Source organism: Chiloscyllium plagiosum, chromosome 12 (genome assembly GCF_004010195.1).
Source record: "Chiloscyllium plagiosum isolate BGI_BamShark_2017 chromosome 12, ASM401019v2, whole genome shotgun sequence".
NCBI classification, from domain to species: domain Eukaryota; kingdom Metazoa; phylum Chordata; class Chondrichthyes; order Orectolobiformes; family Hemiscylliidae; genus Chiloscyllium; species Chiloscyllium plagiosum.
In genome coordinates, this window is record NC_057721.1 from 7229608 (window position 1) to 7244374 (window position 14767).

A 14767-nucleotide genomic window follows, 5' to 3' on the forward strand; every position below is an offset into this window, starting at 1 on the left:
TTGAGGTTCTAGTCAAGAATAAAAGAGAATCTTATTAGATATAAGCAACTTGGTTCAATTGAATCTCTTAATCAACATAAAGAATGTCAGGGCAAAGAAACGATTTAAGATATCATTGGCAGATAAGTTTAAGGATAATCCAAAGAGATTCTGCAAGTACTTTAAGAGCGAGAGGGTGGAGATCCAAGATGGCGGCGGTCTGAGAGGTCTACGGTGTTGGGCTCTGTGCCATACTCTGGGCACTGTGGACCTTTACACCCCACCCTCGCTAATCACCCCAGGAGAAAATTGATAATATAGACTTGTTGAATATCTATAGAGCTTTTAAATCTGTGATTTGAAAGCTCTAAGATCAGAATGAAGTAGAATAAAGAAAAATGGGTGAAAGGAGTACAGCAGGCAGAGCACTCCCCTACTATGTCAGGGGTGCCCGTAGCCATTGCTCGAACTCCCGTGGCAGCCCCTTTGGATTCAACGGGGCAGCAGAATTTACTGAGTTTGCTGAGCTCCCAGAAAAAATTGAGGCAACACTGGAGCCAAACTCTGTCATGCTGAAGAAGCATGAACAGGAGATCCAAACACCAGCTGGACAAGTAGAAGTGGTCAAGCAGAGGACTGCAGCATCAGAGACAGTGGCGGAGGACTCGGGAGAATGGATCCGAAGTTTGGAAGGCCAGGTTCGGGTCCTTCAAAAACAAGTGGGTGACCTTGAAAAGCAGGAGAAAAAACCTATGGCATGTGGGTCACCCGGAGCCCAAGGAAGGTGAGGATTCCTGGAGAAGTGGCTCCTGATGGTCCTGGGAGTAGAGTCGGGCCTGGTGAGTGTGGAGCGGGCCCAGCGGATCACATTGTGCAGGTCTGGGTCGGATCTGCATCCGTCTCTTTTCTCCACCCCCCCTCCCCCCACCGCATCCTGATGCGATTCCAGCACTATAAAGAAAAGCAGTTAATGATTGAAACAGCCAGAAGATTGGGAAGAGATCCACAGGCTTTAATATACAAAAGCTGAAGAATAATGTTTTTTCAAGACTTCTCTGGAGCCATAATTAAGAAGAGAAAGGCATTTGATGAAGTCAAGAAGAAATTAAGGGTCCTAAACATTCAATATTCCTTGAGGTACCTGGCGGTGTTGTGTTTCGCTCATGGACTATCATTCCGATTCGGCAGAAAAGGCAAAAGACTTTGTGAATTCTTTGTAATAAAGGACTCTGGTCAGTCGGGGTGGGGAGGGTCACAGTTATGGACAAATGGTTTAGTTTTTCTTTACTTTCTCTGACTCCTTTTTTTTCTCTCTCCTTTTTGTGGTTATCGGTCTTACAGATTCTGTACTGCCTTGGTGTAAAACCTGATTTATTTAACATTTCAATCGGTTGGTTATTATATGGAGGTTTTTTTTGTTGCTGTTCTTTTCTGGATTGGGGGTGGCTATATCTGTAGTTAAGATGTATGGAGAGCAGGTGTGGATGGGGGAATGGTGAGTGTCCATTGTTAACTCTCAGGAATGTAAATAACATGTTCTCTTTGTCTGTGAATTTCCTGGGACTGGGGTGCAGCCTCAGCTGGGAGGAGCCAGAATGGTTGCAAAGGGGGCGATCTCTAGGGAATTGGGGTTTATTTGGGTTTTTGTTTAAGTTAAATGTAGTGGTTAGTTTTTTCGTTATAGTTGTTTTCATAGGAGCAGTTTTTAGATTTAATAGAGTTAATGTTTATTTCGCTCACTGCACCTCAGATAAACTTGCTCCTCATGGGAAACCACGGGATGCCCTGGACTACCATGGCTAGTGATCTGTTTATATGGTACAGCTGGAATGTGAAAAGGGAGCCATTCCCCTATTAAAAGAAAGAAGGTGCTTTCAAGCCTTAAGAAGGAAAGAGTTGACATCGCCCTGCTACAGGAGACGCATTTAAATCATGAGGAACATCTGAAACTGCAGCAGGGGGGGTTTAGGATCAGGTATTCTTCTCCTCCTTTTAGCTCTAAAAGTAGGGGAGTGGCTATACTGATCAGAAAGAACCTCCCATTCCAGGTAACTGAGAAAATTAAGGACGAACATGGATGGTTCATCATTCTTAAAGCTCTAATACACAGAAAAGAGTATAGCGTCTTGAATATTTTTTTCTCTGGCACACCCTCTTAAATTTCTAATTGCTAAATTAATTAATCTTGGGGTGTGCTGTCTGATCATAGGAGAGAATTTTAACTGCTTTATAGATGTCAGGGGAGACAGGATGCCAAGGGACCTGGGGGGCACACCCACACAATCTAGACAGTTGGTGGACTTGTGTGAGGAGTTGGGAATTGGTGGATGTGTGAAGGTGTCTCTACCCTAATGGAAGAGACTTTATTTTCTATTCCAACCTACACAAGTGCTACATGCGACTGGATTGTTCTTTATGCCGTTGGTCTTTCGGACAGAATATTGGCTTGCAAAATTGGGAATATAACTATCTCGGACCAGTGTGCCAGTGTATTTAGATGTTAAAATCAAGGGTGGCGGAATAGATGCATGGCACTGGCTTATGGACCCATTTCTGTTCAGGGATAGCAAATTTACTGAGTACATTACAAGAGAGTTCAGGGCCTTCTGGGATATCAACTCTGGTGCAGCCAATAATCCGTCAGTACTTTGGGAGACCACTAAGGTATATTTACGAGGCCTAACCGTTTCATATTCAAAAATAGAAAGGGGCAGAGAGGGGAGCAGCAATTGATGCTGGAGGCCTGGCTGAAGGTAGCTGAAGAAGTGTGTTATAATAGGCCTTCAGTGGTCAAGCTGCAGCAGGTCACAGCTCTCTGGGCTGCTCTTGACTCAGTTCACACACAAGTGGCAAAAAAAAATCTCCTTTGCTAAAGAAAGGTTATTTGAATTTGGAGATTAGTAGATATCTGGCTAGAAAGAAAAATGCTTCTCAATCCTTTATATTTATCAGAGAGAGGGCTGGCACAGTTAACTGTGAGTTGAAGAAGATCAATGCTATATTTTGGGAATACTTTGCAGAGTTATACCGGTCGGAGGGCGGCGAGGGTGCAGCGAGAATGCAGTCCTTCTTTGAGAACCTGGACCTCCCCAGTATAAACGCGGAACAGGGCCTCCCTGTTAAATGATCCTTTGACGATTCAAGCAGTGCAGGAAGCAACAAAGCATCTCCAGGGTGGCAAAGCACCGGGGCCAGATGGATTCCGGAGTCAGTTTTATAAGGAATTCATAAATGTGTTGGCGGAGCCACTTTTGGGGATGTACAGTCATTCATATACTCAGGATTGTCTCCTGCCCCCTCATAGGGAGGCTAATATCTCCCTCATTTTAAAGAAAGGGAAAGACCCCGAAGAATGTGCTTCATACAGACCAATTTAATTGTTGAATGTGAACTTTAAAATTCTGTCAAAGGTGCTGGCCCTGAAGTTGGAAAAGGTATTGCCTGATATTATAAAAGAAGATCAGATGAGTTCAGCAATATCAGGAGGGTACTGAACATAGTGCAAGTATGCCAGCAAAGATTGATCCCGGGCTAGGTGGTTTCCCTAGACACAGAAAAGGCGTTTGACCGGGTAGAATGGCCATACCTGTTTCCCAGAACATTTTGGGTTGGGGGGATCCTTTGCTAGGTGCATGGCAGTGTTGTATAATGATCCTAAGGCAGCAGTAATTACAAAAGATACTAGGTCAGATAACTTTAGTATTGGGAGTGTGTCCTCTCTCACTGCTGTTATTTACCTTGGTAATTGAGCTTTTAGTTGAGGCTATCAGGAGGGACCCGGAAATACTGGCACCAAGGGTCGGAATGGGAGAGCATAAGATCACCCTATATGCCGACCTTGTCCTTTTGTTTTTGGCCGATCTGGAGAAATCTGTACCCCGATTGATACAAAAAAGTTAATTTATTTAGCCGTTTTTCGAGATACAAGATCAACTTCACAAAATCGGAAGCCATGCGGTGGGGGGATTAGTGAAGGTGCCTGATCCGCAGGATGGAATGCAGTTCCTGTTTAGATGTACGTCAAAAGGTTTTTAGTATTTGGGAATTTTTATTACCCCTGCCTTCTGCCAGCTCTATAAAGCTAACTGTGCACAATTTACTGGAGAGGATAAAACCGAATCTGCAGCAATGGGAGGGATTACCATTTTCATGGTTAGGCCGAACAGCCCTGATTTAAAATGAATGTTCTTCCTCGTTTGTTGTACCTTATGAGAATGCTAGAATGTAACAACCCAGACGAGTATTACAGAGGCTTCATGGTTGCCTTGGGTCCTTCATTTGGTGTCACAGGTACCCCCTAATTAAATTTATTAAATTGCAACTCCCGCAGGGTGTTGGGGTGGACCTTCCGGACTTAAAAAGATATCAAATAAGCGCCCTGTTAGCATATGTGGGTGACTGGGTATGGGGGGGTGGGGTGGATTTGGGGTCAATTTGGCTTTACATTCAAGCCTCACAGTCGAAATGTCCCCTAGTTAATTTATTATTCATGGACAAGATGAAATCGTGACCGAGCAGTGGAAGACCCTATTGTTTTGAAAGTTTGGAGGATAGTGAAGCAGGACGAGGGCAACTGGCTTCAGACCTCGCCGTTTACCCCATTGGCAGGAGCCCCAGTATTTAAACTTGGGGCAATGGACTTGGGCTTTATGGCATAGGAGAATAAGGGAATCTTTTATTTGGGAGACTTAGTCGAGGGGGAGGTCTTGATGTTGTTTAGCCAACTAAATCAGGAATATGGATTGTCTAACAGGGACCTCTTCCGGTATTTTCAGATAAGGGATTATATACAGAGGAGGATCACGCTCCTAGCTCAGCCTTACATTTCAGACAGGGCGAAAAGAGTGCTCTGGTGCATGGACACTCTTTCAGTTAATACTTTGTATCATTCACAGAAATGCCTTAGGAGATATGGAGAGACTCTGTGGTCGATGGAATCTGGAAATAGGAGAGGATATTCATTGCGAACATGGGAAGATATATGGGAAAGTGTAAAGAAAATCTTTATGTAACAAAGCGCAGGCCATGCAATTCAAGATTTTACACAGGGCTCATATGGCGCCAGAGAGGTGAGCTAAGTTTGAGAGGAGTGTCTCCAGGATGTCCCAAATGTAAAATTAGTACAGGCGCTCTCACTCCCTGCTTTTGGTTATGTTAGAAGATTCGGAGATACTGGAGTGCCATAGTTAGGGGGCTGAAGGAAATTCTGGGAATTGAAGTCAAGGTGGATCCAATATTTCTTTTCCTGGGGTTGCCAAACTTGCCCTGTCTGGGGAAACACTGAAGTAGAACATTCTAATGAATTGGACGTCGGAAAAACCCGAAGGTCTTATGAGAGAGTGCAGGCTGGTGATGGAGCATCTCCCCCCAAGACTATCTTACAAATATGGTGCACCACAAAACTAAGCAGTTTTATAAGATGTGGCGGCCCTTTTTAAATTATATAGATGCACACTTATTGGCAATATTAACTAGGGCCATGATATAGCCATGGGAGTTGGATTGGGCAGCCCATGGGACTCTGGGAGGGGGAAGTTGGGAAAATATGGGTACAATGACTGATGCTCACAGGGATGGGAGCTTTAGCAGAAGTGTGGTGAGTGAAATAGAATAATGTGATGTAATTTAATTTAACCTGAATTCAACTTAATTTAACTTTAAGTTTAATTGTTGTTTAATTTAAGTAGATAGGTTTGTTCTGGTAGAATAGTAAGTATTAATAATACTGTTATATGACACTTGTACTACCTCTATCCTTTGTTTTTTTTATATATAGTTGTTTTTGTAAAAGGTTTGAAAAAGATTTTAATAAAAGTCCTTAAAGAGCAAGAGGGTAACTAGGGAGAGGGTAGGGTCTCTTAAAGATCAAGGAGGTCGTCTTTGTGTTGAACCCCAGGAGATGGGAGAGGTACTAAATGAAATATTTGACGTCAGTTTTTACTGTGGAGAAAGAAACGGAGTCTAAAGAATACAGAGGAATAAATTTTGTTTTAAAATCGTTCACATTACAGAAAAGGAAGTTCATGCTGTCTGAGAGAATACAAAGGTGGATAAATCTCTGGGATCTTGTCTAATGTATCCCACAACATTGTGGGAAATAGGATTTATGGATATTTCAAGAGGCAAAAATTGTTTAAGGGTAGTCACCATAGTTTTGTATGAGAGGAAAATTGTATCTCAAACTTGATTGAGTTTTTTGAGGAAGTTTTCAAAAAGATTGATGATGAGAGCAGCAGATGTTGTTTATTTGGATCTTAGTAAAGCCTTTATCAAGGTTCAGCATGGTCGACTAATTACTAAAGTTAGATCACATGGGATTCAGGGTGAGCGTGCCAATTGGATGCATAATTGGCTTAACGGCAGGAGACCGAGTAATGGTGCTGGATTGCTTTTCGGACCGGAGGTCTGTGACAAGTGGTGTTCCACAGGGATTGGTTCTGGGTCCTCTTTTGTTTGTCATTTATGTAAATTATTTGGATGAGAATATAGCAGGTATGGTTAGTACGTTTGCAGATGACACCAAAATTGATAACTTTTTGTAAACCGTGAAGGTGGTTTTCTAAGATTACAAAGGAATCTTGATTAAATTGGTCAATGGGCTGAAAAATGGCAGATGGAGTCCAATCTGGATAAATGTGAAGTATAGTATTTTGGTACAACACACCAGGGTAGGGCTTATACACTTAATGGTAGGGCCTTGGGTAATGTTGCAGAACAGAGGGACGTGGGGTGGAGGTATGCATTTCTTTTATAGCTTGCGTCACATATCGACAGGATGGTAAAAAAGACATTTGGCACGCTTGTCTTCATTGCTTGGTCATTTTGATTTATAGGAGTTGGGGTGTTATGTTGAGGTTGTACAGGACATTAGTGAGGCCTCTTCTAGAATACTGTTCAGTCTTGGTCACCCAGTTATAAGAAGGATATTATTAAACTGGAGAGGGTTTAGAAGAGATTTACCAGGATGTTGCCAGGTATGGAAGATTTTGGTTATTAAGAGAGGTTGGATAGGCTGGGATATTTTCTCTAGAGCGTAGGAGGTGTGAAGCGATCTGATGGAAGTTTATAAAATAATGAGCGATATAGATAGAGTTAATGGTAGTTGTCTTTTCCCAAGGATGGGAGATTTCAAGATGAGGAGGCACATTTATAAGGTGAGGATAGAAATTTTAAAAAGCCATGGGGCAAATTTTTTACACAGTGGTTCATGTATAGAATGAACTTCCTGAAAAGTAATTACGGGTACAATTTCAATGTTTAAAAGACATTTGTATAGAGACATGTATAGGAAATGTTTGGAGGGATATGGCCAGGAGCAGACAGATGGGACTAGTTTAGTTTGGGATTGTGTTCAACATGGACTGAAGGATCTATTTCCATGCTATATGACTCTACGTGCAAGTTAGGTGGATTGGCCAGGGAAATGCAGGGATGGGAGGGAATTGTGGGTCTGGGTGAGAGTATTTGGAGGGTCGATGTGGACTCGATGGTCTGAGTAGGGACTCTATGATTCTAATAATGAACTGAATCAAATGGCCAGACTTTGTTTCTTTTCATTACCCCGTGAAATTGAAACCCCTTTTGGGAATCTTCACATGAGCAATTTAATGAAGAAATCAAAAGTTGTTGCTATTGGAACAGACAGGAAGGGTGTCATGTGGCACGGCTTGAACCCAAGATCACAACTGAGGCCATCTTCATGTATATGGAACTTGGCTATCAGTTTCTGTTTCGTGCATCTGCATTCTTGTGCTACGTTTGACCCTACCATACTGTTCTGTATAAAGTCTTCCTTACTGTACTATTCTGACACCATCATCTTGGTAATGTGGTGTGATCTTGCTGCCTTTATTATTTTGTACAATTTTGGATTATTTGTTACTTTGGTTAGACCCTCAGTGTGCGGCTCTTATACCTAGCATGTTATTCCAATCATTGGATTTATCTCCAGTATCACCTTATTTTAATTTTTTTGCAATTATCTCTGTGCTTCAGTTAAGCAATAGGTCATCCCTTCACATGTTACTCAGCTGTTAACACTTTACACACACCATCTGACACTACTGATCACCTGCAGAGACCTATTATTTGGCCTTTCGACACTCCACTCACACCATTTATATGATCTTTTGATCTCTCTAATTCTGAAGTCTGTGCCTGGGTGTGCTCTTCACTTCACCTGATGAAGGGGCAGTGCTCTGAAAGCTTGTGATTTCAAATAAACCTGTTGGACTATAACCTAGTGTCATATGACTTTTGACATTGTCCACCCCAGTCCATATCAAGGTTTTTGGGCTCATTTTTTGAAAATGTTTCAATTTATATCCTAAAGTATTCACTGAAATGAATATTTTCCTTTGTTTCATTAATAACCACTGAGTGTCTCACCAGAATGAAATTTTGGACACCTCAGTTGTATTAAAATCTTACAAAATATGTGTTGCATTCAAATAGTTTCCTTTTCATGTAAAGAAATGCAGTGTGAAAAAACTATTTTCTGGTATTCATTTCATTTGATGAATATAAAGTGATTTCAGGAAATTTGAGCTGTAGGTTTTCCAAGTTCAGTGGAAGCTTTGAATTTGTTATAAAGTACAGTGATGTTCTTCAAAATTGTTAACTTAGTGCACGTTCACTGAGTAGTGATGAATGCTGGATGAGTCTCCCAATTATTAGCATAAAGAACAACCACTAGCTCTCAATTTGTGATTATGAACAGAAATTGTATATTTTAGTATTTTTAATTCAAAGTTTGCGAGAAGGTTTGTAGCTCGGGTGCTCGTTGTTGTGGTTCTGTTCGCCGAGCTGGGAATTTGTGTTGCAGACTTTTCGTCACTTGTCTATGGGACATCCTCAGTGCTTGGGAGCCTCCTGTGAAGCGCTTCTGTGTTGTTTCCTCTGGCATTTATAGTGGTTTGTCTCTGCCGCTTCCGGTTGTCAGTTCCAGTTGTCCGCTGCAGTTGCCGGTATATTGGGTCCAGGTTGATGTGTTTGTTGATAGAATCTGTGGATGAGTGCCATGCCTTTAGGAATTCCCTGGCTGTTCTCTGTTTGGCTTGTCCTATAATAGTAGTGTTGTCCAAGTCGAACTCCTGTTGCTTGTCATCTGCGTGTGTGGCGACTAAGGATAGCTGGTCGTGTCGTTTCGTGGCTAGTTGATGTTCATGGATACGGATCGTTAGCTGTGTACAAAATCCCATGCAAGGACTGCACAAAACACTACATAGGACAAACAGGAAGACAGCTAACGATCCATATCCATGAACGCCTACCAGCCACGAAACGACACGACCAGCTATCCTTAGTAGCCACACATGCAGATGACAAGCAACAGGAGTTCGACTTGGACAACACTACTATTATAGGACAAGCCAAACAGAGAACAGCCAGGGAATTCCTAAAGGCATGGCATTCATCCACAGATTCTATCAACAAACACATTGACCTGGACCCAATATACCGGCCACTGCAGCGGACAGCTGGAACTAACAACCGGAAGCGGCAGAGAGACACTACTATAAATGCCGGAGGAAACAACACAGAAGCGCTTCACAGGGGGCTCCCAAGCACTGAGGATGTCCCCTAGACAGGGGACGAAACATCTGCAACACAAATTCCCAGCTTGGCGAACAGAACCACAACAGCATTTTTAATCTGTTTTTGAAAGAGATGTAAAATCCATAGGCAATTATCTAAGCTTAGATATTACTGAAAAATTTCTGGAAACTGTAGGTTTTTGTTTTGCTTGAAGGATAAAGATACTTGTCATTTACTTTTTATATTAAAAAAAATCACAGAATGTACTTTAAGTTTCACACTGATGCACTACATAAAATTTTGGTTTAGTATCTAGAGAGAAAATGGTTTTGTAAGCAAAGATATATTGTTCTTAAGTTGTACATTTACAGTTCAAATGAATTGCAATAAATCACACTAATGTTGTGCCTTTGGTACTTGCATTCTGCTTTCAGGAAAGCTGCTACAGATGGAAGATGACCTTGTGCTCTCTTTCCAGTTGTTACTTTGTGTCTTGGAGTACTTTATCAAGATCTCACCCCCTACAATGATTAAGGAACCTTACAGTAGGTTTTAAAAATAACAACAACATTTGGTTTCCATTGTTGTTCTTGAAAATTTAACCATTCATTAGTTCCTGGAAAATTTAATTTTGGAAATGAAATGAAGTTCCATGTTTATTACATACCGCTATTATTTATTCTGTCTTAAACTTACTTTTGTTAAACCTAAATATTGTGCAGATAGTTAATGGAGTTAAATTATAATCCAAAAGTTACCCAGATGGCAGTGAATTGCTAAATTGAGTAACGATATCTTGAATGAGGTTGTCAGAGGGTGCCTGTGAAGCCATGTCCTATCAATCGTCATACTTTTGGCTGACCAGGGGACAGGAAATGGTGATAAAATTAAAAGGAACAAGAAATGAAGCTTCCAACCACTAAAGAATCAAGCTTTACAATTCTATAATCTCTCAACTTTTAAATCAAGTATTGTAATTAGCTGACTATTTACCAATGTAAGTAATAACAATTTAAGAAAAAAGCTTGGGTACAGCTAATGTTGAGATTAAAATAGGGAAAAAGGTTAAGAACTGTTATTAATAAAAAGAATGTTTTTGACATATAAGTTACATGAAGGAAGGCATAGCTAATAGAACCTTTTTTATTACTTATGTGTATGATATTCCTCATCTTTAGAGGTTTAGTGAAGCTGTATGGCACTGGTTGTCAACAGCAAGAGAATTGTTCAAATATGTTCAGTCATTACGGGGTTTATGAGCAAGCAGCTGGGTTTTATTATGAATTTGGATTCTCCTTTTATTCTTTTGTGCTAATTTAAATCATGTAAACATTCATCACAGACCTGGCAATACTTATATTTTTGACTACTTTAAATTATTGATCTCAGGATGTACTAAACATTGCAGACTTGTACAGGGCTCGAATGTTTTACTATAAAAGAAGTTGTAAACTTGCTTATTCCAGCTAAATGAATACTTGAATAGGCAAGTCACAAATAATATAACTTATGAAAGTCCTTTTGAACTAGTCTTGCAACCAACTTGGTATTCCATATTTTCAGAAAGTCCAGGTTCATTGAATGAAAGTTATGTACCAGCAAGTGACATTTGGTTTTGAAACTTTTATTTACAAGTTGTGTTTTTGGGCGTCAAGCCCTCAACTTAATTATGTTGGTTCTTAGATTGCTTAACTCCAAAGATTACTCTAATACTGTGACTAAATTTATTTGTTAGATTTAAGGCTGCAGGAAGTTTTTAATTTCGTACAGAGGTGCAATGAAGCTTGCATTTTGAGAACCCAGTGTACTTTGGGCCAATGATTTAAGACAGTTGTTCATTTTCGGTAATCACATTTAAAATTAATACATTAATAGGTAGTTAATGGCACGTAACTTCACAGGTGCAAGTAAAAGCATGTTCCATGCAAGTTATTGGCTTACAGAAGTTGCCTCAGAAATCTATAAAGAAGGATTAGTGCATTAACTTGCTGTCTTATTAAACTGTTTTATTATCAGACCATGTTATGTTCCTTGATTTCATCCACACTATGCTTTGAATTATTCACAGCACCCAGACAAGGAAAATTGGGAGTGAGAATTCCCCTGCTGATTTGTTATCTATTGTCCCATTTCTTCAAATGGTGGAAGTGTTCCCTCTACGCTTTGCACTTGTTATCGACCCTTTTCTCCAAAACAGTTTTAGAATGTCATATGTTCTTGATGGCACACCTAGTTGTTCTTCAAAATTATTTAAATTAAATGCTAAAGGAAGTTCTTTAAAAAGCTTTCTATTGTTTGGAACAGTATTTTTAAATTTGGAATGAGGGTGTCGCTGGCTAAGCCAGCATTTATTGACCATGTTTAATTACTCGGGGAGTGGTTAATTTCCTTCATTAGTAATTTTTTTACAATGTGATAGTGTATAAATAGTTGCCATTCAGACAAATTCTATTCCAGATTCTTTTTTATTGAACTCAAATTTCACCATGGTGGGATTTGAACCATTGTCCCCAGAATGCACATCTAATTACTAGTAAAGTGAATTTCCAATTTGCATTATCAATACTCCATATGAATACATCTCTCTCTAGTAGTTCCTTGAGGTGAAAAGGAATGATTTGAAAGTATTTTAATTTGTAAATGTGATGTGTCTGTTGCTCCCTAGGCTAGTATTGTTGCCCATTTCTAATTTCTCCCCAAAGAAGATGGTGGTGAGCTGCAGCTCATCACTCAGCTCTGAACAGGAAACACTCTCAGCTTTCCCAACTGCCGTAGGTGTAGTGGAAGGATTTATATATTGATAATCAGTTTGTTTGACCACATTATGGACAAGCCTTCCACAGTCATCACGTACTACAGTCTGACTAAACTAAGAGATTTTGGCTCCGAGACACTGACACAGTCAACTGAGCCACAAGATATCTTAGAGCTGTTTGACTGATTGCAGTTACAGAAGCTACAATTACCATTGTAATTGTAAGTTTAAACTTGAGAAAGCTATGAAGTCTCAGCTGAGATATGTGAAAGAATCCGTCTTAATTACTATTTGATTATCACTACTTTTTTTTAAACTTTCTGATTAGTGATATCCTGTAATCCAGGGATGCCATCACTTTCAAGTGTGGAAAGGGTTAAAATAAAACAGACAATTTGGGCAAGACAGGCAGGTTCAAAACAAAATACATGTGGACCAGCACTGACCATAACTTGTTCCATGTAAGAAATAGGTGTTGAGCAATTCGTCACTTGGCAAACTGCAGCTTGTTCTAGTTTAAGCAAAAAGGAAGCAGGAAACCACATTTAACTTGTGGTGGGCAAATGACCCCATCTTAAGCGTGGGGTAACCAAAGCGGCATGTGATTGGTCTATTGTGTTGCTAAGACTTGAACATTACTATGTGATTGGTCAATAAGAAGAAACTGATGCATGATTGATACAGATTTGTGTATTAAAAATGTGAGTGTAACTGCCAAAAGGCAGAATGTCTAGGCAAGGGCGACCTTTGACCCTTTAAGGATGAGTCCCTTGCACTGCAAGTAATAAAGATGCTGTGTGTGTATGTATGTGTAAAAAAAAAAACTGTCATCTGACTGGTTCTTGTGTCATAGAAACATTATTAGTGCTACATTTATTATTTGCAATAATCAAGTGTTTTAAGAATGTCTCAGCAAATCTGGAATTGATGTGCCTTCTGTTCACTGCTGAGCAGCAATGAAAGCACAAGTGAGTCAGCCCCCTTTTATTCTGTCTCTTCTATCAAACGTGAGATGTTTCCCCTTCTGAGATACCAGACCACAAAATAATTCTGTGCTGCCAGACCTCTCGTTATCCCACTACAATTCTGTCATACCTTTCATGATACATAACTCAGTAAAGCCCAGGATGTTCCCAGTCAAATTTAACCATTTGGAAAAAAAGTTAATGTTGACTTTTTTTAAAATGGAATTATTTTCTTGGAAATTTAAAAGAATAGATAGCTAAATGAAATATGACCAATATAATAAGTGAAAAAGTACTGTAAAAATTGACCATAAGTAAACAGGAAATACTGCGCATGTTGAAAATCTGAGCTAAAAGCGAAGTGTTGGGAAAAGCTTAGGTCTGACAGCATCAAAAGAGAGAAATTTATTGTTTTAGCAGAACGTCTGTTCTCCGGTGCGCATGCTTATGTGTGCGGTTTTACAATGGCTGATGCCCACCCCAATTAAATGTCCATCTGTTTGTCTCTAATTCTTTTGTGCCACTTTAAACTGAGGAATAGGTAGTGAATGCTTGTTGTCGTCCACTTTCTGGTAGGGTCCTATTGCTTTAATTGTTGCTCCCATTGTTGCTGGCCTAGTCTGATTTTTGTGCATGTGGTGTTCCACCAGGTAAACGTAGCCTTATTTCCGGCCATGTTGCCCTCTGGTTGTCACCACTTGCAGCTTAGGTAGTGAGAAACATTGCACCACAAATCTATAAGAAAATCTGGTGTTTTTTGACTATGGAAAGAGTTACAAGACCATAAGATATAGGACAGAATTAGGTAATTTGGCCCACTATGTTTGTCAGTGCCATTCTCCTGCCTTCTCCATGTAACGCTTGATCCCCGTACTAATCAAGAACCTATCTGTCTCTGTCTTAAGTGTAATCAATGACTTGGCATCATTGTCTTCCATGGCAATGAGTTCCACAAGATAAAGAGAAAGCTATTTTTCAGACTGGAAGACAATAAACTCAATTCAGATTCATTAGGAGAGCTGTGATACGTTACAGTGAAATGCAAGCAAAGCACTTGAAATGCCATGATTTTAGTTAATTGAGATCATTGTACGATATGGGGCATTATAGTATGTTCTTCATTTTGTATCATGTTAAGTAAACATACTGATTGCACTCAATATATGTAAAATTTTTTTTTTGAAAGATACATTTATACCTTTTGTTGCTTTACTGTGTATGTGTGTATATTTGTCTGAATGTGTGTAAATATCTATACTGTATAAAACAAATTTCATTGTGATCACCTGTTTCTGAAGATTGTAATTAGAAATGGTGATCAATTAAAAGTAAAATTCTAAATGAAACTGCATTTAGCAGTTTCTCCTACAATCCTGGTTTAAAAATCCTGCACAGCTATTACAATATAGCATTTTAAAGTGTGTGGAATTTACATTCCAAGCTCCACTACTGGAATTGAATTATGGCAGTCTCAGCCATATGTAACAATTGCGTCTCTTGGTGACTTGATTGCAGTATTTATTTTTTGTAT

At 39.8% G+C, this 14767-nt stretch overlaps 1 protein-coding gene across 3 annotated transcripts in view; it reads left to right on the forward strand.

The window, feature by feature from the left end:
• rb1 (retinoblastoma 1) overlaps nucleotides 1–14767 on the forward strand; it is a 197177-nt gene that overhangs the window by 30777 nt on the left and 151633 nt on the right. For all 3 annotated transcript variants that reach the window (XM_043700384.1, XM_043700386.1, XM_043700387.1), the window contains one exon: nucleotides 9951–10061. In XM_043700384.1, coding sequence (XP_043556319.1) covers nucleotides 9951–10061 — 111 coding nt within the window. The remainder of the gene's footprint in view (nucleotides 1–9950; nucleotides 10062–14767) is intronic.